A 25800-nucleotide genomic window follows, 5' to 3' on the forward strand; every position below is an offset into this window, starting at 1 on the left:
ATTTTCACCAATATGCAAATTTTCGCAAATATGCAAATTTTTGGAAATTGCAGAAATTGAGAGATTTATGGCAATTAGCAGAAATGCAGAGGTACTCATGGGAGAGATGGCCTGCACCTAGTATTAAACAGAGGTCACTGTTTGACCAGCAATAACATTATAGAAGTATCCATTACTCCCAACTTGAACATAATTAAATGGACAAAATGAGCTTATTAAAAAAATGCAACAATACTGAAATAACAACACAAAAGATAAAGCAAAGTTAACTATGGAGTTAGAAAAAAAACAACGGAAATAAAATTGTTTCCAGCAAACTTTGCGAGAATGTTTTTGATTTTGCGAGTTAGTATTAAAGCTGCTTGCAATGTTTTGCAAGTAGAAGAAAAATTAAATTCGAGCCCTGCCAGAGTTATCTAACTTTGCCTGCCCAGTCCCCTCATGATATTAAGTTAGTGTGCCATGTTTGAATGCAATAGCTTTGATACTTTATGAGAAAAGTGGATGCAGACGTCGAGGCTCAGGTGATGACAATAGCTCATATTTAAAAAAATAGATCAGCTAAAAATGTTTTTATTTACAGTCTATATATTTTATTTTACATTTCGCTACTTTTTCTGAACAGAAGTTTTGTACAGATTTTACTCGGCACAGAATTCCATTCTCCCATTTTAGTTCAAGACTCCCCAGATTTAATTCTACCCAGATTTTGTTTGCCCAGAAGAAAATTGCTTAAATAATTCGTAAAATCTGTAAAGAATTAGTTCTTCGTCTGTATTGAAACAATAATACATAGAAATCTGGTACAACTAATTTTTAATGGACGCACAGTGATTTTTTGCTTTTTTTTGTTATAGCTTGTGCCATTTGGATTGGGAAAATTAGCGCGATAAACCATGAAATAGTGCATGTTTGACAGCATTTTTATATTATTAAGTGCTGCTTTAATGTCTTCTTACAATGAAGACAGCATATAGTTAATAACCTTCCACATGCCTATTAAACTTGCAATAATCTATAGATTCTTATATACACCATTTAATCATAACTTCTTCAAGAGTATTAATTTAATTCAGAATTTTTTTAATTTAAATATCATATGGTGAAAACATTAACAAATAATTTTTTTAATTAAATATCATATGGTGAAAACATTAACAAATATTAACAAACACACTTTAGTGTTCTTGCTGTGTTAATGATGTATTAAATGGAGTTAAATAATATATTTAATGTAATTACCTTTCAATATCTTGCACTTTACATCCTCATTTCAATGCTATTACAGTAAACTGAACAGCGTGACAAACATAATAAAGCAGAATATGCATATGAATCTGAGTATACACAGATCCAATAGCATATAAATCAAATCATGTTTGTCTCTTTCCATTTTCGAACAATACTCATCTTAAATGCTTTAACTTTGTAGCTTTCCAACACTGAATTCCGTGACGCACATTCACTGTGCAGATTTCTAATAATTGTTTGTTGTTTTTTATTTCAAACATAGTATTTTGTGTTAGTTGGCACACGCATTAAATTATTCCATAATAACCATATGATATCCGTTGTTAATTTGAATCTTATTTATCATTTTCGCCGCTTAGTCCAACTTGTTGACGCTCTCAAATATTAAGCTACTTTTTATGCCCCCCTTCGAAGAAGAGGGGGTATATTGCTTTGCACATGTCGGTCGGTCAGTCTGTCGGTCGGTCTGTCGGTCGGTCCGTCCACCAGGTGGTTTCCGGATGATAACTCAAGAACACTTAGGCCTAGGATCATGAAACTTCATAGGTACATTGATCATGACTCGCAGATGACCCCTATTGATTTTGAGGTCACTAGGTCAAAGGTCAAGGTCACTGTGACCCGAAATAGTAAAATGGTTTCTGGATGATAACTTAAGAACGTTAATGCCTAGGATCATGAAACTTGATAGGTACATTGATCATGACTTGCAGATGACTCCTATTGATTTCTAGGTCACTAGGTCAAAGGTCACGGTCACGGTGACCCGAAACCAAAAATGGTTTCCGGATGATAACTCAAGAACGCTTAGGCCTAGGATCATGAAACTTCATAGGTACATTGATCATGACTGGCAGATGACCCCTATTGATTTTCAGGTCACTAGGTCAAAGGTCATGGTCACGATGACCCAAAATAGTAAAATGGTGTCCATCTGATAAATCAAGAACGCTTATGCCTAGGATCATGAGACTTGATAGGAAGATTGATCATGACTCGCAGATGACCCCTATTGATTTTCAGGTCACAAGGTCAAAGGTCAAGGTCACAGTGACCCGAAATAGTAAAATGGTTTCCGGATAATATTTCCCGGGTGTACATTGTCCAGGGTAATCATGGAACTTAGGCTGGAAATCCATGGTATAACATGGAATTCCATGGAAATCCCTGGAATTTGAAACAGTTTCCAGGGTTTTCCAGGGTTTTGTTCTAGAAATGTCCATGAAACGTGGACTTTTTTTCCAAGCATTTTCCAGCCTTGGATGGAAAAGCATGGAAAAGGAATGGAAAACGCTGGATTTAGGCTGGATAACCATGGAAAATATTTCCAGATAGCATGGAAAGTGGAACATAGAATTTTTTAAGCATGGAAAAGACTCTAACATTTTCAGCTGACCCTGGAAAAAACTTAGACTTTATAAGAGGAGAAAATAACTTATAAAAATGCAACACATTTTATTCAAAGTAAATCAGAGTTCAACAATTTACACAACATATGAATAAAACATAAAACAATGTGCATAGTTTGGGCAGAAATAGTAGTAGTTATAGTAGTAGTAGTAGTGGTAGAAGTAGTAATGCTGAGGCTGGCAGTAGAATATGTTGTAGGAGTAGAAGTAAAAGTGGTTGTTGTATAAGTTGTTTAAGCAGTTAAACTACTGATAATTATACTATTGGTGCAAATTTAAGTGACAGTAGCAGTAGTAGCAGTTATTATTGTGTTGTTGTTTTAGCATTTACAGGAATAGTAGCAGTAACGGTAGCAATAGTAGTATAAATAATAATAACAATACTAGTAGCAGCAGTAGTAGTAGTAGTTAAGGAAGTAGCATTAGCAGCAGCAGTAGTAGTAGAAGTAGTAGTAGTAGAAGTAGTAGTAGTAGAAGTAGCAGCAGCAGCAGTAGTAGCAGTAGCAGCATCAGCAGCATCAGTAGCAGTAGTAGTAGCAGTAGTAGTAGCAATAGTAGTTGAAGTACTAGTAGTAGTAGAAGTAGTAGTAGTAGTAGTAGTAGTAGTAGTAGTGGTGGTGGTAGTAGTAGTAGTAGTAGTAGTAGTAACAGCAGCAGCAGCAGCAGCAGCAGTAGTAGTAGTAGTAGTCGCTGCAGCAGGAGTTGTAGTAGTAGTAGCAGCAGCAGCAGCAGTAGCAGTAGTAGTAGCAGCAGCAGCAGCAGCAGGAGTAGTAGCAGCAGTAGCAGCAGCAGTAGCAGTAGTAGTAGTAGAAGTTGAAGCACTAGTAGTAGTTGAAGCAGTAGTAGTAGTAGTAGCAGTAGTAGCAGCAGTAGTAGTAGTAGTAGTAGTAGTAGTAGTAGTAGAAGTAGTAGTAGTAGTAGTAGTAGTAGTATAAGTAGAAGTAGCAGTAGTAGTAGTAGTAGTAGTAGTAGTAGTAGTAGTAGTAGTAGTAGTAGTAGTAGTAGTAGTAGTAGTTGTTGTTGTTGTTGTGGCTGTTGTAATAGTAGTAGTAGTTTTGCAGAAGTAGTAGTAGTAGTAGTAGTACTAGTAGTAGAAGTAATAGTAGTAACTTTCAAAGCAATGTCTACAAGTTTAAATTCTTTAACCCTGTTCAAGGTGTATACACACTCAATATTTAACTACTGTCCAGGTTTGCAATTAACAAACTATCTGATAAACCTGTGTGTGAGTCAGATATGTCTGCTGCTAATCTATTGGTTATAAAATATCACAGCCTTTTCTGATTGGCTGAGTTCAAATACAGAAAGTTTACCTGTTAGATTGAAATTCTGGCATATTGTAGAAAATTTGCAGGTTAATCTTGTTGTTAAAATGAAGTTAATGTAATGTTCTCAAACAGTAGAGTTAATGAGTTTTTCCATTAACAAGAATTTCTTAAAATAATAATGTATGGATATCATTTGGAAAGTGACATGAAATGTTGTTAAAAAGTGATGCATACAAGTGTTTCAGAAGTCTGTCTAGGAATAGAACAACAACTGAAGGTTTGTGCTTTTCATTATTTCTAAATATTCCTTTAAATTTATTCTTCTTATGTCATCATTGTAGACCTTTTTTATGTGACATTTTAGGTAAAAGTATGGCAAATAAAGAAGTTTAAAAGCAGCTGTCACACACATTTTCACTAAGTGCAGTTTGCAGCTTGATAAAGGAAGTCCTATGTGGAGATATTAATAAGCTTGAATGTAGTATCGGAAGTTTATAATGCATGGCTAGGGAACTGAGGCTAAGGGAGTTATGTGCTGTGCATGATGAGAACTCAATGCTCATTAATGCTGTTAATGTTTATAAATAAATTAATTAAACCAATAGCATTGTTTTTTAGGTTTCACTGTGCATTTTCATACCAATAGAATTACACATCATTCTAATTATAGCAATAATAAATTTGTACTAATCATACCTACAAATTTTGTTATGCTATGCTTTGTGATGTATTAACTTCATTGTAAGTTATTATTTAAAGACAATTTTACTAAATATTGAAAACAATACTTGAATTATTTTCTATATACATTTTCATTATGTGCTTTAACTGTAGCTGACCAGTTGATGGAAGATACTGCAGAGTTTGGCAGGGAAATAACCCAAGACAGCAAAGCGGCTCTTTTGGCGCATTTACCAAGAGGACTAACATGGCCACAAATTCATGGTAAATATTGTTATGCCCCGGGCTCATATAAGTAATTAAGTTTTAACCACCTGAAAGTATTTTGTCTTTTTGGTATCCAATATTTTGGTCTAGTTTCAATTACAGGTTATTAACCAGGTTTTCCGAAGGAAAAAACTGGTTATTAGATTGGCGAATGCGGGCGGGCTGGCTGGCTGGCGGGCTGGCTGGCTGGCGGGCTGGCGGAATAAGCTTGTCCGGGCCATAACTATGTCGTTCATTGTCAGATTTTAAAATCATTTGGCACATTTGTTCACCATCATTGGACGGTGTGTCGCGCGAAATAATTATGTCGATATCTCCAAGGTCAAGGTCACACTTTGAGTTCAAAGGTCAAAAATGGCCATAAATGAGCTTGTCCTGGCCATAACTATGTCATTCATTGTGAGATTTTAAAATCATTTGGCACATTTGTTCACCATCATGGGACGGTGTGTCCCACGAAAGAATCACGTCAATATCTCCAATGTCAAGGTCGCCACGACTAAAAATAGATTTAAAAAAAAAAAAAAAACTTACAAAGGGGGTTAATTTTTTTTGGTCATTTCAAAAGTTCAGTTTGAGTTTTCTCCCTTTATCAGATTTTTTTTTCACAATGAAAACCTGGTTTTGTGACAATTTTGTCCCTTGTTTTTATATGAATTAGCAAATTAGCATATCTTTCATATAGCAATATCTGAATATAAAATTCCTATATATGTTTGAGTTTCCAGATACATGCTAGTGTACCCCGTTTTGGGGCATTTAAGAAAACAACAATATAAATTTCAAAATAAAAGAGAGTCATATAAAAATATAAGTTAAATCACCAATTTATTCACTTGAAAGTCTCAGTTTTCCTGTGTGGTTGCCTGTTTGCAAGTAGATTAAAGCCCGCTTGCAAACTTTAAGAGAATAAATTTCAGTAAATGGAAAAGAAATAATTGCTAACTACTTAGGAGCGTAAATGTTCGCTCAAATACAAAAAAGCCAGATGTACCGAATTGAGCAGTGATATGAAATATCTAAAATAGATTAAAATATGAATGAGCATTGAAGTATAGATATTCAATCATATGATTGCTGCACATTTACTTTTACAGATGAATGTAAAAAACTTATGACTTTCTTGTAATATTGTTTGCTTTGTTTTTCTTTCAGAGATCATGCAGGAGCCGTACATGCAGTATAACAGCAGTACAAGTTCTATAAAAGATCCACGACCTACTGAAGCCCAGCTAATTAACAAAAAAGTTTTTAAAAACTGTAATTTTATCCCACCTGGGTACTTATAATTTACTAAGCTGCCTTCACAAGTTTTAGACTTGCAATTATATTTTAAACTGTCACTTGGAAAGTAATGCATGTACATGCATTATGTTCTGAATTTCTTTGAACAATAAAATTATATAAAAGTATTTTAATGAAATTGAGCACCTAAATTGCATTTAAGTGAAAGTAGCTGAGAAAAATAGTATCCTTGTGCTCATGGGCAGCTACATATATTGTGACAAACATGAAGTAGCTAAAATAACTTAAATTTTTCATTTTGTTTCTTGTATATCGTTTGTACAGGGTTCGTGAATTGTTACTGTATATTACTTGACTTGCTTGTATTTTGTTACTTTGAATACATGTTGTTAAGGTTGCATTATACTTTTTAACTTTTAAAGTAGCGCCTGTTCTGTTATGTAAGGGCCTGATTTATGATAATGGACCTAGAGGCTTTGTAAGCATGTATTAAACAACACTTGTTTGATCTGAATAATTTGTTAAATAAATGTAACACAATTTGTAATCTGATGTTATATTTTGATGAATTGTGAACAAAATAATACATCGAAGAATCTAAGGCATTATGTTGATTTTTAGCTCATCTATTTTTTGAAAAAAAATTATGAGCTATTGTCATCACCTTGGCGTCGGCGTCGGCGTCGGCGTTGGCGTTGGCGTCGGCGTCCGGTTAAGTTTTGCGTTTAGGTCCACTTTTCTCAGAAAGTATCAATGCTATTGCATTCAAACTTGGTACACTTACTTACTATCATGAGGGGACTGGGCAGGCAAAGTTAGATAACTCTGGCGTGCATTTTGACACAATTATGTGCCCTTTTTATACTTAAAAAATTGAAAATTTTGGTTAAGTTTTGCGTTTAGTTCCACTTTTCTCAGTGAGTATCAATGCTATTGCATTCAAACTTGGTACACTTACTTACTATCATGAGGGGACTGGGCAGGCAAAGTTAGATAACTCTGGCATGCATTTTGACAGAATTATGTGCCCTTTTTATACTTAGAAAATTGACAATTTTGGTTAAGTTTTGTGTTTAGGTCCATTTTATTCCTTAAGCATCAAAGCTATTGCTTTCATACTTGCAACACTTACTAACTATCATAAGGGGACTGTGCAGGCAAAGTAATGTAACTCTGACTGGCATTTTGACAGAATTATGTGCCCTTTTTATACTTAGAAAATTGAAAATTTGATTAAGTTTTGTGTTTAGGTCCACTTTATTCCTACAGTATCAAAGCTATTGCTTTCATACTTGCAAGATTTATGAACTATCATAAGGGGACGGTGCAGGCAAAGTTATGTAGCTCTGACTGGCATTTGGACGGAATTATGGGCCCTTTATACTTAGAAAATTTAAAATTTGGTTAAGATTTATGTTTTGGTCCACTTTACCCCTAAAGTATCATAGATATTGCTTTCATACTTGGAACACTCACAAACTATCATAAGGGTACAGTAAAAGGACAAGTTGCATAACTCTGGTTGTCATTGTTATGGAATTATGGCCCTTTTTTGACTTAGTAACTTTTAATATATGGTTAAATTTTGTGTTTCGATCCACTCGAAGTATCAAGGCTATTGCTTTCAAACTTCAAATACTTACATGCTATCATGAGGTTACTGTACCTGGCAACTTGAATTTTACTTTGACCTTTGAATGACCTTGACTCTCAAGGTCAAATTATTAAATTTTGCTAAAATTGCCATAACTTCTTTATTTATGATTAGATTTGATTGATACTTTGATGAAACTACTCTTACCTGACATACCACAATAGACTTCACCCAAACCATCCCCCGTGCCCTCCCCCCCTCCCCCTCCCCCCCCTAATTTTTTTTTTTTTTTTTTTTTTTAAGATCATCTCACAAATGACCACCACACCCTCACACTATACCCCCCCAACCCCCCCCACCCACCCCCCCCCAATTTTTTTTTGATTTTTTTTTTTTTTTTTTTTTTTTTTTTAAGATCATCTCACAAATTATCACCACACCCTCACACTATACCCCCCCCCATTTTTTTTTTAAAACGGTTATGTTTGAAATACCGTCCAACCATCGCACCCAACCCCCCCCCCCCCCCCCCCCCCCCGATTTTTTTTTTTTTTTTTTTTCGCTTTTTTGGAAGATAATGTAATAAATGTCCACAACCCCACACTATACACCCCTCTTCACTCCACTCCTCCTTTCCTTTGTGATTGAAAATGAGAGTCCCTTCACCTTTAAAAAGAAAATAGATGAGCGGTCTGCACCCGCAAGGCGGTGCTCTTGTTTATTTTGTTTTAATCTAACCTTAAATTATGATTTATTTAAGATGTGAGTATTGTATTCATTTAATACATGAATATTGCTTTTAGACCAGAAATTTCTTTTTCTATTCAGTGACCATGGTAAACGCTGGACAATTTTCCATGTTATACCAGGCATCCATGGAATATTAAACAAAGAAAAACCCTGGAACATTTTCCAGGGTTTTCCAGCCAGCATGGAAAAAATACCGTCCGAATACTCCATGTAATCTGGAAAACCCTGGAAAAAAATCCATGGTTTTCCATGGTTTTCCAGATTACATGGAGTATTCGGACGGTATTTATTCATGCTGGCTGGAAAACCCTGGAAATTGTTCCATGGTAATTATTCCAGGGAGCCTGGAAAACCATGGAAACTATTCCAGGCTATTTCCACATACCATAGACAATTTTCCACCCTTTTTTTTTAAATATTGACGCGAAAAGGCTGGAAACTTAGTCCGAATACTCCAGCCTCATATTTTCCATGGATTTTCCATGGAAAACCCTGGACAAAGTACACCCGGGTAACTCAAGAACGCTTATGCCTAGGATCATAAAACTTAATGGGTAGATTGACCATGACTCCCAGATGACCCCTATTGATTTTAAGGTCACTAGGTCAAAGGTCAAGGTCACGGTGACCCAAAATAGTAAAATGGTGTCCATCTGATAAATCAAGAACGCTTATGCCTAGGATTATGAGACTTGATAGGAAGATTGATCATGACTCGCAGATGACCCCTATTGATTTTCAGGTCACAAGGTCAAAGGTCAAGGTCACAGTGACCCGAAATTGTAAAATGGTTTCCGGATGATAACTCAAGAACGTTTATGCCTAGGATCATGAAACTTGATAGGTAGTTTGATCATGACTGGCAGATGACCCCTATTGATTTTCAGGTCACAAGGTAAAAGGTCAATGTCACGGTGACCAGAAATAGTAAAATTGTTTCCGGACTATAACTCAAGAACGCTTATGCCTAGGATCATGAAACTTCATAGGTACATTGATCATGACTGGCAGATGACCCCTATTGATTTTCAGGTCAAAGGTCAAGGTCACGGTGACCAGAAATAGTAAAATGGTTTCTGGATGATGACTCAAGAATGCTTATGCCTAGGATCATTAAACTTGATAGGTAGATTGATCATGACTAGCAGACGACCCCTATTGATTTCGAGCTCACTCGGTCAAAGGTCAAGGTCATGGTGACCCGAAATAGTAAAATGGTTTCCGGATGATAACTCAAGAACGCTTATGCCTAGGATCATGAAACTTGATAGGTACATTGATCATAACTGGCAGATGACCCCTATTGATTTTCAGGTCACTAGATCAAAGGTCAAGGTCACAGTGACCCTAAATAGTAAAATGGTTTCCCGATGATAACTCAAGAAAGCTTATGGCTAGTATCATGAAACTTCATAGGTACATTGATCATGACTGGCAGATGACCCCTATTGATTTTCAGGTCACTAGGTCAAAGGTCAAGGTTACAGTGACAAAAAACATATTTACAAATTGGCTGTCACTACAACTGAGAGCCCATATGGGGGGCATGCATGTTTTACAAACAGCCCTTGTTATATTGGTAATATTTGGAGCGTCCAACGGCTGAACCATTCGATAAATGGTGGGAATTTTTCCTTCTTTGTCTATTTTGTTGCGCAAGGATTGTGTGCGCAACATTCAAGCCCGATATAAGACACTTAATATCAACAGATTGCAATAATATTTACATACCTGTGTAGATAATTCATTTCTCGATAATGTACCGTAAAAATTATGTAATGACACTTTGAATTTTGCACCCCTTATTAATTTAAATCCAACCACTATTCAATTTTTATACGCCCGTCTATGACGGGACGTATTATGGTATACCCCGCGTCCGTCTGTCCGTCTGTTAATGTCGTACGCTACGTCAAATATCCTTTGACAGATTTTCTTCAAATTTTAACACAATCTTAATATTGATAAACCCTGATCCCCTTTCGTTTTTGACGGAATTCTGAATTGTCGTTCCAGAGTTATGGGACTTCGTTCGTCAAAATTTCGTGATTTCATTGAATGTCCTACTGTAGCTCAAATATCCTTCGATGGATTTTTTTCAAATTTCAACACAATCTTAATATTGATAAACCCTGATCCCCTTTCGTTTTTGACGGAATTCTGAATTGTCGTTCCAGAGTTATGGGACTTTGTTCGTCAAAATTTCGTGATTTCATTGAATGTCCTACTGTAGCTCAAATATCCTTCGATGGATTTTTTTCAAATTTCAACACAATCTTAATATTGATAAACCCTGATCCCCTTTCGTTTTTGACGGAATTCTGAATTGTCGTTCCAGAGTTATGGGACTTTGTTCGTCAAAATTTCGTGATTTCATTGAATGTCCTACTGTAGCTCAAATATCCTTCGATGGATTTTTTTCAAATTTCAACACAATCTTAATATTGATAAACCCTGATCCCCTTTCGTTTTTGACGGAATTCTGAATTGTCGTTCCAGAGTTATGGGACTTTGTTCGTCAAAATTTCGTTATTTCATTGAATGTCCTACCGTAGCTCAAATATCCTTCGATGGATTTTTTTCAAATTTCAACACAATCTTAATATTGATAAAACCTGATCCCCTTTCGTTTTTGACGGAATTCTGAATTGTTGTTCCACAGTTATGCGACTTTGTTGAATGTCAAGGAGACGGCGCTCCATGCTCATGTTCTTATAAAATAAACCATGTATTCAAATACAAATAAACTGAAGTAAAAAAATGATTCAAAGGGTTATTTATTACCTTACTACTTCATTGGCGAACGACGGGCGTATCATGCGCTCATGGCGCAGCTCTTTATTCAATATCTCTCGATTGGCTCGCTGTGTAGATATAAATCGATAACACGACCTCATGTTAAGCATCTGGTTTAAATGCGGAAGAATAAATAGCTTAAAAATACAGATGGCGTTTGTCTGTTGTGCTGCAGAGTGTTACATAGTAAACAATGGTATCATCCTTTTCTGGATTAATTTAGAATTGTTTTTTTTCTAAGGTGAAAATTAAAAAGTTCTGAAATAAATTACAAAATAAATTCTTTTATTTTTATACTGTACATAAATAATATTGATACAGATCGTACAGTATACCGTCCTATGTAACGTAGAATGTAAGTACATCAAACATTATTAACACAGACAGAGGTGCGAGAAAGACATGCATTAAAACTGCACGATATCTGTTTTGAACATATGCTTATTAAATAGACAAAGATTAGCATACTAGATCTAGTTAGGTAAAAGTTGGTGTTAAAAGCTCATGTTAAATAAAATTACGCGTACATGTTACACCGTAATGCCTTCTTCTGATTGGTTCATATTTAAATCAGTTTCTTGACATGGCTACAGGTCAGTGATTGTTTTGCGATTTAAGTAAAAGTTAAACTGAAGAATTTATGCCTTTCTAACTTCGAATAGACGATATATGATGTAAAAATTGACTTCTGAATTAAAACTGAATGAGTTGGTAATGTTATTTTGCAATTTTACGCAAATTGATGAAAATTGAAACTTTCTGGTTTCCTGGTGACCACAAAAAAGGTCCTTCAACGATGAGACGTCCCAAAGAATTTAGCCCATATAAAAAGTATCTCTAAATTCTTTGCGCGTCTTATAAATGAGACTAACTTGTAACATAAACATGCCTGGAAGGGTTTTGATTTAACTTTGGAATATCTTCCTCGTCCATACCATGTGTCACTCATTAATTAGGTGATCCTTGGGGAAAACTTGCAGCTCAAGGTCAAAGGGCATGAGTATACTGTTCTGCTTTAAATTAATTGTTTAAAGATTTACTTGTAACTCTTTCTTGTACTTTTATTAATTACAAATTCTTATCTTATGCTGCCCGCCCCGCCCCCACCCTCACACACTACCTGGCAATATATAACATTTATTATGTTGTCGTGCTACATCATAAGTCACGCAAACAAAACATGAAACGCGTAAAAGAAAAACAGCATTTGTGTCAACTGCAAATGAAATCAGAAGAATTAATTGTAAATTTAGAATTAAATTAAATATTAATTGCATGAAAAATTTTATCCTCTGAAACTGGAATGGTCAAGGTTTAATATTTGTGGTGTAACATCATATATAGGTCCTCTGCTTGGTTGGTTCAAATTATGACCATCAGGGGTCAAAACTAGTCACGCCGTAGGGATGACATAATTTATATTGACTCTAAATACTATACTGTACAGATATTCTCCCAAACCACAAGGTCAGGCATTTGATATGTTTTGTTTATCATCATGATGCAGCCATCTTTTACCAAGCTTAATCAGATCACGCCCATTCTGTCAAAACTGGGCCCAAGGTTTCTATGAAAACTGATGAAATACATACTAACACAATCTTCTATACTGAAACAACAAGTGACAGTGCTTTGATATTTATCATCTAATTGTCCTCTACAAGTTTTGTTCTAATCATGCCCCTCATGTCAAAACTGGCCACGCCCCAGTGGTCTGATGATTATGAAGACTTGAGACTTAAAAAATATGATTCATAAGTCTCAGACCAATTATTTGGTATGTCACATCTGGTAGAGGCCTGAACAAAAATGTTTAAATGCATCCCTTGGGAAAAAATATGGCCATACGGAATTATTAACCATAATAACTTCTTCTTTTTAACCACAATACCTACAGCTTTGATATGTCGTATGTGAAATCCAAATGTGTTCCACTAAAAATACTGTTCTAGTTATTTTCCTGATTTTCTAAAGTGGAAATGCTCCTCTGTCACATAATTGATATATACCTACATAGTTGAATTATTTTTAAAATCTTCTGTACAGGCCAAGTCAGAGATGTAATATATGTCATCATGACTCCTATCGAAATTAGGGTCACTAGGTCAATGGTAAAGGTCACTGTACAATAAGTGGGCATATGTCTCCGACCGCAGAACACTTTTTTTTTTGTGTGTAGCAAATAGTTAATTGCAAAATATTATTCATGCATGTGTATTTTCCAACTTTTAAAAAATCATTGACTTTAAACTTGCTACTGTAAGAAATGTCAATATCACAAATAAATATACAATAGGCCAATCTCTTGGATCTTTCTTTAACATATTTTTACACTGGCGTCTTTTCTTGTCCACGAATAGATCAAGTGACAACAATAAAAGCAAAAAAATCACAATAGGTTAAATTACAAATAAACTTATTAGGAGATAGTTGACCAGGTTGCATGTCATAAGCTGCTCAACACAGGCTAGATTGTTAATACTGACACTTTATTCAGAAATAGAGGACCCCCTCTAAGATTTGGGGTTACAGTCCAACCTGCTCGAGCGACCGCCTGATAATAGCGACCAACAGTCAATAACGACCACACCGATTTCCTCCCGAACGATTTCCCTATATATTGAACCTGCGAATAAAGCCCACCTGTGAACAAAAACCAACGACCACCCTTTTACATTCCCAAATCTCCATTTTTATAACTTACAACGACCACTGCAATCATAAAAATCAACGATTTCGCAGCTTTCAAAAAACAAAACGGCCGCCAGGACGCTGCGTAGTCACGTGATACACATCTTACCAGTGGACTCGTCGGTCGCTATGGAGGTATTGGCAAGTGACAGTTTATTGCACTTGATAGCAGTTGTTTGTTTATTTAACATGCATTGCTAATTGGTAGTCGCCTGCTTCTTTTATGCATTTGACAGTTTGTCAAAAGTGTAAAATTTTGCCTTTGTATTTAAGTGACTCGCGATTAATGTACTAATTGCCGAAAATATCAAAGTCGAATTTGGAGCTTTCATAAACTCATAAAGGAAATTAACGGTTTCATATCATTTACCATGCCTATTAAAGACAAACATTTTGATAGTCATTCATTCTTAAATTTCACCGTAATAAGACGTTCATAGAATATAGAAAAGTAAATTGTCAGTTCAAGTTAACCATCATAGCTTCCAAGCCTAAGTTCTTGACGTTGGAAGAACGCGTTAAGGTCATTAGTTTGTTAGGTAAAGGACACCGTTGAAGACGAGTGGCTAGTAATCTTGGTGTAGGGAAAACTCAAATTCAGAGCATTTTAAAGCGTAAACATGAGATTATGGACGAATTCGAGGAGAACGTAAACTGTGAAAGTAAACGCCCTAAGCGTGAGTCGGAATTCGCGTCAGTGAATGACTTAGTGCATAAGTGGTTTGTTGACGCAAGTGCAAGGCTCTTGTCTGTGTCTGGACCTATGATCCAGGAGAAAGCCTTGGAGTTTGCGTGTGAGTTAGGATATTTGGACTTTAAGGCTAGCAATGGCTGGCTTGAGTCTTTTGTAAAAAGAAACAGCATTGTATTTAAGATTCATAGTGGTGAGCGGGGTGAAGTCAAGAGTGAGATTGTAAGATGTACATGTACGTATACATGTATGTCAATAGTTATTTATACAGTATATGATAAATTAAATAAATAATAAAAACATAAGGGAATAGAAATACAACATGTAGTAAATATACAAATGTAAAACAAAACTGTGTTTTCAATCCTTTATTTTATAATACATGCATAAGTATTCAAACATTTAAACAATAGAGCACATACATAGATAAGGTACCTGTAAAAAAACTACTAGCATATTTTGCTAAGTTTCGATCGACCCTGCGAATAAAGACCACCTGTGAACAAAGACCAAAACGGCCAAATCCCTTGAGTGGTCTTTATTGACAGGTTGGACTGTATTTAAATTTGCATTATTTCTTTAGTCTGTTTGTTGATTGGTTTGTAGACCAATCATTTTCAAATGATACTTAGAGCATGCTTCGACCTACAGCCATGCACATTTTTATCCCCCCCCCTCCCCCCCGCTTCGAAGAAGAAGGGGTATATTGTTTTGCACATGTCGGTAGGTCGGTCCGTCCGTCCATCCACCAGATGGTTTCCGAATGATAACTCAAGAACGCTTAGGCCTAGGATCATTTAACGTCATAGGTACATTGATCATGACTGGCAGATGACCCCTATTGTTTTTCAGGTCACAAGGTCAAAGGTCAAGGTCACAGTGACTTGAAATTGTAAAATGGTTTCCGGATGATAACTCAAGAACACTTATGCCTAGGATCATAAAACTTCATAGGTACATTGATCATGACTCGCAGATGACCCCTATTGATTTTCAGGTCACTAGGTCAAAGGTCAAGGTCACAGTGACTCAACTTAGAAAAATGGTTTTCTTATGATAACTCAAGAAAGCTTACGCCTCAGATCATAAAACTTCATAGGTACATCGATCATGACTGGCAGATGACCCCTATTGATTTTCAGTTTACTAGGTCAAAGCTCAAGATCACAGTGACTTGAAATAGTAAAATGGTTTCTGGATGATAATTCAAGAATAATAAGGAACATTTTTAACAAACAAATGGAGTTGCACACGCTAACCTGACCATTCAAACATTTTACAATGGCGTCTTTACTTTTCCACGAATAGATCAAGTGACAACAACAAAAGCAAAATAATCACAATAGGTTAGATAACAACAACAAATATTGGGAGATAGTAGACCAGGTTGCATGTCATATGTCGCTCATCACAGGCTAGATTGTACATACGAAGTTTGGGAATAGACACTAAATATACGTCATGCATGTTTTTTGTGGGATGGAAGAGCATTAATGATCTTTTTTTTGCATGTGATATTATGGATAGTGTGGTCAAGGTGTACAATGACACTTAAACTGAAAACAATATAAACTACTAGAAATGTGGTCTTAGTACATGGATACCTCTACAATCCCATTTGTCCCACAACTGCACTAATGTCAAACAATTATGAACAAATATATGGAGTTGCACAAGTTAACCTGACGATTATGTTACTGTAGAAGTATCCCTCTATTTGAGTAACGCTTCTCACAATTGAATAAATATCGTTTGGTTAAAGAGACTGTCACATAACTCTTCTTATGTAAAATAAAAAATAAAAAAAATATCAAGGTGCATAATTTCACACGGTGGGTAATGCTTTAAGATTAGTTCATCCCTCTATCAGCTGTACTCTTTGAGTTACTCACAACACAATTTTAAATGTGATTTCTTTGCTAAACAAGGGCCATAACTCTGGGTATGTTGAAAAAAGACATATCAAACTATGCATGTGGGTAAAATTACACAATGATAAATATTTATGTAAAGTGTTAGTCCTCTTGTAGCAAGCAATACTGTTTATTTTACACTCTACACATATTTTAAAATGTCATTTATGTATAAATATGAGACATTACTACAATTATGATGAATTCAACAGAAACAACATATAGAGGTGCGCATTAGCTCACATGCCTGGTTACTGTTCTTGTAAAGTTGCAGGGATACATGTTGAGTTATATATGACAGAAAAGTCACACAGATGGATGGAAAAGTGCAAATCTATATACCCCATATTAAGCCCAAGAAGCGTTAATTTATTGTCCATGTATGTTTTTATTTGACACTTTATACTTGTTTGAAGCATTACATAATATCACTGACTATTCCTTGTTATGTACATGTATTAATTGTTTATTTCAGCCAGTGCAGAAAAGTGACCCAGATTTCGGAGCTGACCAACTCGCAGCCCACAGGCTTAGAGGGGCTCTCAGTGGAGCTGGAAACTGTCCTGGGGGAAATTAAAACCCTGCAGATCAGTCAGGAGGCCAGCATTCAGTCATTGCAGAGAACATACAAGGAACATAGGGAAGTTATGATAGAGCAAATGTGTGGCAATTTAAATACTTATATAGATGAATGTGATAATAATTCTGTGGGTACATCAGGCGGAAATGAGCAATATTTAAAAGAAGAGATGTGTAGGAGTGTTCTCTCTATCGTGAATGAATTTGATAATATTACTACGAAGGAACTTAACGAGATGAAAGATGAAGTTTTAAGTATTAAAGAGTCAGTTACAAGTTCTATTCTTAAATGCACCACTCTTCACAATGACTTGTCACAATTCCATGAACTTGTTCAGAAAATTGGAGATAATAAGGAGCTCTGTCTTATAGCCAGCATAAAATGTAAGCATATAATACAGCAAGCATTGACTCTGCTAGGAAAGTCAGGCGAGGTGTTTAATGTCCAGCGGAAGTCTGTGCACAATGTGAGAATACCAAGTGATTCAGTTACATGTGATATCTCAGGCATATGTGTTCTTCCAGATGGACAGGTCCTGGTTGCAGACTTCGATAATAAGAGAGTCAAGCTTCTGAGCCAGCAGTACCAGGTGGTGAGTCACTGGGATGTGAATGCTTATCCACGGGCCATATGTTTGATCACACCGAATGAGGTTGCAGTGGCTGTGAATGACCATAATAGCAAGATACATGAGGTCCAGTTTATCACTGTCAACCAGGGAAAGCTTGTTTCTGGCAGGAAGTTTCAGTTACAACATGAATGTACATGTATTACCCATCACCTAGGAGACCTTTTTGTCACCTCTGGTAAAGAATTGTACAAATACACATTGAGTGGCAAACTGATCTGCAGACTCTACCAAGATAGATCAGCTAATTGGACAGGTAAGAATCATGGTGAATCCATCCTGATAACATGTGTATTATGTACAGGGATTTGTCTAGCCATTGTGGGAAAAGGAGTCTAGTCAAATTGTGTTATTCTAAATTCATACAATGACAAATTTGGGAATTTTTATTGACTAAATGAACCGAGTTGGGATTTATTTTTTTAATCAACAAATATTGACCCATTAGGCCTTTATCTTGTTATTTTGAAAAAATAATATAAATTATAGTTACATACTTTGTGAGATGATAATAAAATAAAATTCAGATGTAATAGCAAAAAACCTGCTGATGTATTATAAAAAAATTGTTCTTTAATTCATATGTGCCCTTGAATACTACAGTACATTGTAGCCAAAACAAGATTCAGAAATATTGATTTATAAACATGAGTAATGAAGTATTTTGACTGTCACTACATGGCATGTCTATAAATAGAAACTGAGTTCCTGGCAGTGAGACACTTTCTGACCTGGTCTTAATTTTGTGGTTGTAAAATGATTGTACATGTACAATATGTTTACCTGTTGATAGAACTGTGCAATTGTTTCAGTATGTGTAATTGTTTCCATCTGTGTACTTGTTTTGCTTCAATTCATATCTTACTCAACAGTCGCATTTCAACATGTCAAACGTTAACACAATAGCTCTGCTACTGAAGTTTATTGTCACGCTTAACTATTGAATCATTGAAATGTATGCATATATTTCAGATGTGTAAAGGCCTCTTTATAGCAACATATGCGAAATACAATATCACTGCAGTATGTTTAATAAGATTATTTAACATTGACAGTAATTCAATATCTTGATGTTACTCTGTTTTGCAGTATACAGTTGTGCTGTGAGTCCCACAGGAGACAGGCTGTACATCACCAGCTGGAACCAGAGCAAGCTTCTCACCCTGGCCAGGGATGGCACACTCCTGGCTACATACACAGACCCAGCACTATGGCGCCAAGAGAGTCTACATGTGACCCCTGCAGGCCAGGTGCTGGTCTGTGGACACTGGCCCTACACTGTACATCAGGTGGACAGGGAGGGTAAGAGTAAGCTGGCTACGCTGGCTACTCATAAGGATGGAGTGAGGGAACCAGTGTCAGTCTGCTACAGCAGCACCACATCATCAATCATTGTGGGACAGAGGTGGGACGACAACATCCTGGTGTTCAGAGTGGAATAGTGTGTACATGTATGTATTAGTTGTTGTAATTAGTGATTAGTATTTCAATGACAATGTGTTGTTTAGCATACCAACATAGTAGTGTGTGATGTTACAATACAACATTAAGTGTGTAGTTAAAGACACAAATAATTTATGTACACATATTGTTATCTTATTATACAATGTGAGGGTTTTTGTTTGAACATAAGATCTAATGCATATTATGTTATGTTGGCATAACGTTTGTGTCATTAAAATTTAGTTCTTGAAAACTTTGCATGAAAAAACGAAGCATTTCAACTGAAAATTTAATATTTCTACATATATGCACATGTACATAGCAACTGAGGCTATTTTTAGACTTTCATTTTCTATAAACACCGTGATGCCATGTAAGAAATGTATATGGATGAATACTTTTTTAATAAAGTATGACATTGTTTAAGTAATCTTTGGAGGAGTATATATTGATATTTTACGCAATGTTTACAGAAAGGTAACACTTGATGTGAGATTTCTTAATTTGCCATATTTTATGATGTTTTACATGTCTTATTGATTTTTATTACATTTATATAAATGTGTGTGAGTCCTAAATATACATACAAGAAATACATCAAGCTCTTCTACTGCTCCAGTTGCTGCTGACAGTCGGGACAACGATGCTGAGGATGTGGGGGACAAGCATGACGCAGAAGGTAAAAGAGACGCTTTGTCAGGCCTTTTCTTGGCCACTTTGGGAAACAATGCAATTTTGGGATTTTGAATTTGTTTCGTGCTAAAAGTCCATTGATTTGGGAAAAACACATTTAATATAAGTATTAATAATACTTCAAATTTCCTATTATAATAGTTATAAACTTTGTTAGATATAATTGAAATATAATTAAGATATAATTTTCATAAGGAACAGCATATAACATGCTTTGGGTATGGGTCCGTTAAACAGACCCATGAATACTCAAGGAAAAGCACTGCTTGTGTATTTTCTGTTTATTAAGTTGAGGTGGAAAAAAATAGTATGAATTTACATAAGGTAAAATATCCTTTTAAATTGTTTGTTTTTTGTAAAATCATATAAATTCGTCCGCATGTTATTTTGTGGTTAAAAAAAGACTTTCATGGACGTGGTAGTTAATGTGTGACTTTCTCAGTTTGGAAACAATAAATATGGAATTTGTGTCAGTTATTTTCCAGTGTGTTTGTATTTAATTTGTGGATCGTTCAACCCTTAAAATCAATAAAAAATAATGTCCCACAAATAATAATGTTTTTGCAGTATATAAATGAGTGAAGTGGACGAGAATGATATGACATGATTTCACAGAAGGTAAAATGGCGTCTATTCTTGTGTATATCGTGTTTTCAGGACAACTTATTTAACTTGATGATCAATAACTCAAACCCTTCTCCAGCTCGATGCTTTCCAACTTACCGATACATATACCTCAGAAACATAACACCGCAATAATTTCTGTCACCCCCATGCAGGCCTTGAGTTTTTATAAAGCTGTGAGATATTTAATTAAGCCTATTTGATTGGAATCTATTCCATCTAATGCCGTATAAAGTCTGTTTGCGAGGAGGTGTTAAGTTTTCATTGTGTATACAGTGTTGTTTTTTTTGTCAAAACAGGCCAAGTCACAAGGGAGCATGATTGACATAAAACCACCATTTTTTCACGGGATATTATAATGCGTTCTTGTTACTTACATGCAATAAATGCATTTTGTTTCATGGAGTAAACGAGTATTGAAAAGTGGAAAGAAAAATAATTAAATGGGAAAATTTGTATGGGAAAATAATTTAAACAAGCAAATTCGTTGAATTGATAGCCCACACCAATATGCTTCTGGACACATAAGTATTATATTTGACACTCAAAACAACATTGTTTCAAGAAACAAAGGGCCATAACTCCGTTATTAACAGATGGTGTACAATGCCATTTGGCGTGCATCATCCTCTTATCCATATATATACTCATTTAATGTTTCAATAAAATCCGCTAAAGCACTTCAAAAATATGGCTCCGGACACACATAAAGCATTTTTCAAGATACAAAGGGCCATAACTCTGTTATTAACTGATGGTGTACAATGCCATTTGGGGTGCATCATCCTCTTATCCATATGCATACTCATACCAAGTTTCAATGAAATCCGACAAAGCACTTCCAAGATATGGCTCCGAACAGACGGGCAGACTGACGGAAAGACGGACAGACGGAAAGACTGACAGACAACGCCAAAACAATATCCCTCCGCCTATGGCGGGGATAATAAAAAGTACAGAAACTCGTATTGAGCACTCTAAACTCACAAATTCGCACTGAAAGAAGCCCAAAAACGTTTTGATAATATTATATTTCTTCTTCGATATAGCATATAAGAAGTTTACAGCATATTTTCTGTATTCTGTTATATAAGTTAATGTTATTTGCTCTTGAAGGCCCTTTATAAATATAAGCACCGACAATGGAAGCCATATGTCTTATCAGGCATTATTATAATTATATTATAATTTTCATTGTTCAAACATTTCTACGTTCAGGATCTAACTGAAATTTGGCATGCACATTGAGGATGGATGAAAAATGATAAGGAAGTGCATATTTTTTTGCGTTTTAAACAGTTCAGGTTGTCTTATAGGTTACTATTATACTAAATAATCGTTTCATGTAGGGCTGTACTCACTAAAAAAAATAATATTTTACTGGAAGCCATGTTTTACACTTTAGACTGGTGTTCTGCCTTTATCTCTTGGATATATTGGAAGGGAAAGAAAAGGTGCTCACTACTTAATCCCTGACATATGATAAAGTTAAAGACTTAAGTACAAATTTGACCTGAAAACAGTTACATTGCACTAGAAAATGGCCGGAAAATTTAAGGTGCAAAAGAAGTAGAGTTTGATTTGAGTAAAGTTAATGTTTGGTTTTAACATGACATATCTTTTTTTATGGCTTAAATCGATTAAGCTTAGAATGAACTTTCAGTAAAAGTTTGGTTATGGTGGTCTCTATGTTCAAAATGTTGCATTTATTTTCTCTTTAAGTTGTCGCATTTACATTGAATTATATAGGGAAATCATTTAGTATATTGTGGCCTTTAATTAATTTAGCTTACACTTACAAGGGAGAGAACTGTCAATATGTACCAGCAGTGAGTTGTTGCCATTAAATTGTTTCATATTTTATTAATTTGTAATATTTCTTACAACTTTTATGACATGATGGTTTACTTTGGAACTGTTGTCTAGTGTGAATTTAAACAGAGTTTAACACCAAAGACCTGTAGAGGCATGGTAAAAATGGTGTGTGTGTGTTTTGTAACTTTGGGAATACATTAATATGAAGTTGTTGCCTCCCATTTATTATTATCCCCAGTCATAGGTGGATAGATATTGTTTTGGCGTTGTCTGTCCGTCTGTCTTTCCGTCCGTCCATTCGTACGGAGCCATATCTTGGAAGTGCTATAGCGGATTGCATTGAAACTTGGTATGAGTATATATATTGATAAGAGAATGATGCACGCAAAACGGCGTTGTACACCATCTGTTAATAATGGAGTTATGGCCCTTTGTATCTTGAAAAAATGCTTTTTTGAGTGTCAAATATAACACTTTTGTGTCCAGAAGCATATTAGCAGGGGATATCAATTCAACTAATTTGCTCGTTGAAACTTGTATCAACAGTAAATCCTCTGTGAATGAATCGTAAAAGTTAACTGTTAATGATTATGAGAACAATAAACCATTTATTACTTTTAACAAGATGATTTTCCATTCTTTTTTGTTGTTATGCAGGAAAAAACTGGCTTAAGACATCTATGAGCCACGCTGTGGAAAAATAGGGCTTAATGCATGTGCTTAGATTGTAGTCCCAGATTAGCCTGTGCAGTCTGCACAGGCTACTTAGGGGCAATAATTACCTCTTTAAAGGTATGTTTTGTTGAAAAAAAGTATCTTCTTTTGTGAAAATCCAGTATCGTCAGAAAGTGTCCTCCCTGATTTGCTTATGTGGATTTCACATGCTAATCTGGGATGAAAGCTTCTAATATTGATGAGCGGCAATTTGGCTTATGAAATTACACTGAAAGTTAAGTAAGAATAATTATTATGAATTTACAGGTTATTAAAGCATTAGCCAACACTTTTAATGTTTTAATACGAAAAGGTTTAATTGCATTAATTTTCATTAATTGCTATTTAGGACAAGGCACCAATGAAATGCCAAATTAGAAATTCAGATAATTATGTTTTGCTGTTGAAAACCTTCACATCCAATCAAGAGGCATATATGTAGTGTATTATGCATTGTATTATAAAAATGTGTTACAAGTTCATATCCCCCAATCTAGTGTTGTTGTTTTCAGGAGAGCACCAGCATTAATATCGAGTTGGCCAAGCAACAGCACCAGTCTGGCCTGCAGGAGCCCCAATACAGAACCATCCTTTCCCTCCCCTGATCCCTAGCTCCTCCCACTGGACCTCCGGCCTCAAAGGGTCAGCATTGTTACATAAGTCTGTGCAATAAATCCTCAGCACGTCAAGTTTTCATGCGCTGTTATGAACAACCGAAATATCCGTGTCTAGATTTCCCCAAGCAAGCCCGAGTAGTTTTGTTTAGCTCTAGTGCCAGAGTGGGATGAGTGTTACAGAAGCGAGACGTTATAGCAGTACTTATGGTAACGCTAACAGTTAACGCAAACAGTTAGTTCCTGCTGTGGACATCACGAAGAATCTCACGAAGAATTAAACGTTGAATAATTTGTTTAATTCTTTATAAGACAGCTATATATTCAGCAAGGAACGAGAGAAAAAAAGGAACAATTGAAATGATTCATTCAGAAGTATATCTGCTGTAGATAGTTAGGACAGTAGTAGCGTTACAGACTGTCCTCAGCGCACAATATATTCATGTGGTGCACCACAGACGCAAATTCCCCCCATTATTGAAAACAAGTTGCTAAAAGTAAACACGTCCGGTTATGTACTCCGAGCCCAAAGGGCATTGCATTGAATTGAGACTAAAGAAGGCTAAAAAACATGACACCAGTTTTGTTGTATGCTCCAGTACACCCTTCGACTCTCAGCCCGAAGTTAATCAGAACTCAAACTCGGCCCTTAACAATATCCGCGAGGCCAGCATATGAGCTCAGCTTCTGAGCTTCAGGTGAGACCTTACAGTGTTAGTAACTTTGTCAAAGATTGGGCTTAAATTCAGCCCCATTCCTCAAAAAGTCTAATTTTTTATGCCCCCTTTCGAAGAAGAGGGTTATATTGCTTTGCACATGTCGGTCTGTTGGTCGGTCTGTCGGTCGGTCCATCCACCAGGTGGTTTGTGGATGATAACTCAAGAATGCTTGGGCCTAGGATCATGAAACTTCATAGGTACATTGATCATGACTCGCAGATGACCCCTATTGATTTTGAGGTCACTAGGTGAAAGGTCAAGGTCACCGTGACCCGAAATGGTTAAATGGTTTCCGGATGATAACTCAAGAACCCTTAGGCCTAGGATCTCGAAACTTGATAGGTAGATTGATCATGACTCGCAGATGACCCCTATTGATTTTCAGGTCACTGGGTCAAAGGTCAAAGTCACATTGACCCGAAATAGTAAAATGGTTTCCGGATGATAACTCAAGAACGCTTATGCCTAGGATCATGAAACTTGATAGGTAGATTGATCATGACTCGCAGTTGAACCCTATTGATTTTCAGGTCACTATATCAAAGGTCAAGGTCACAGTGACCCGAAATAGTTAAATGGTTTCCGGATAATAACTCAAGAACGCTTATGCCTAGGATCATGAAACTTGATAGGTACATTGATCATGACTTGCAGATGACCCCTATTGATTTTCAGGTCACTAGGTCAAAGGTCAAGGTCATGGTGACCTGAAATAGTAAAATGCTTTCCAGATGATAACTCAAGAACGCTTATACTTAGGATCATGAAACTTCATAGGTACATTGATCATTACTCACAGATGACCCCTATCGATTTTGAGGTCACTAGGTCAAAGGTTAAGGTCACCGTGACCCGAAATAGTAAAATGGTGTCCAGATGATAACTGAAGAACGCTTATTCCTAGGATCATGAAACTTGATAGGTAGATTGATCATGACTCGCAGATGACCCCTATGGATTTTAAGGTCACTAGGTCAAAGGTCAAGATCATGGTGACCTGAAATAGTAAAATGGTTTCCGGATGATAACTCAAGAACGCTTATGCCTAGGATCATGAAACTTCATAGGTACACTATTCATGACTGGCAGATGACCCCTATTGATTTTCAGGTCACTAGGTCAAAGGTCAACGGCACAGTGACAAAAAACATATTCACACAATGGCTGTCACTCCAACGGAGAGCCCATATGGGGGGCATGCATGTTTTACAAACAGCCCTTGTTTTATAAATATTTACTGGTTAAAATTTACAATGCATTATTTGCCAAAAAAAGTGTTTGATAGGTTGCAACAATGAGTTACTTGCCTTATTAAGCCCTATAAGTTGAAACTTAGTACAATTAAAATACAAATCAAAAATTATAAATTGTTAAGTATTTGTGTTCACGTATAACTGATTATGATTTTTATTAG

General features: G+C 35.9%; 1 protein-coding gene and 2 long non-coding RNA genes across 52 annotated transcripts in view; all 3 read left to right on the forward strand.

The window, feature by feature from the left end:
* LOC127881480 (uncharacterized) overlaps window positions 1-19070 on the forward strand; it is a 38489-nt gene extending 19419 nt beyond the window's left edge. The window contains exons 2-4 of the mRNA XM_052429410.1: window positions 17032-18020; window positions 18854-19009; window positions 19054-19070. Coding sequence (XP_052285370.1) covers window positions 17032-18020; window positions 18854-19009; window positions 19054-19070 — 1162 coding nt within the window. The remainder of the gene's footprint in view (window positions 1-17031; window positions 18021-18853; window positions 19010-19053) is intronic.
* Window positions 2350-6717, forward strand: LOC127834757 (uncharacterized). The gene is made up of 3 exons (XR_008028113.1): window positions 2350-4205; window positions 4763-4873; window positions 6032-6717. It is a non-coding gene; the product is annotated as an uncharacterized LOC127834757 (long non-coding RNA).
* A 46-nt stretch (window positions 19071-19116) lies between the features above and the next one.
* The window catches only part of LOC127834761 (uncharacterized), a 32869-nt gene continuing 26185 nt past the window's right edge, over window positions 19117-25800 (forward strand). For all 50 annotated transcript variants that reach the window (XR_008028116.1, XR_008028202.1, XR_008028255.1 and 47 more), the window contains exons 1-3: window positions 19117-19215; window positions 19827-19886; window positions 23566-24365. This is a non-coding gene — a long non-coding RNA (uncharacterized LOC127834761). The remainder of the gene's footprint in view (window positions 19216-19826; window positions 19887-23565; window positions 24366-25800) is intronic.

This window comes from Dreissena polymorpha, chromosome 1 (assembly GCF_020536995.1).
Source record: "Dreissena polymorpha isolate Duluth1 chromosome 1, UMN_Dpol_1.0, whole genome shotgun sequence".
Taxonomy (NCBI): domain Eukaryota; kingdom Metazoa; phylum Mollusca; class Bivalvia; order Myida; family Dreissenidae; genus Dreissena; species Dreissena polymorpha.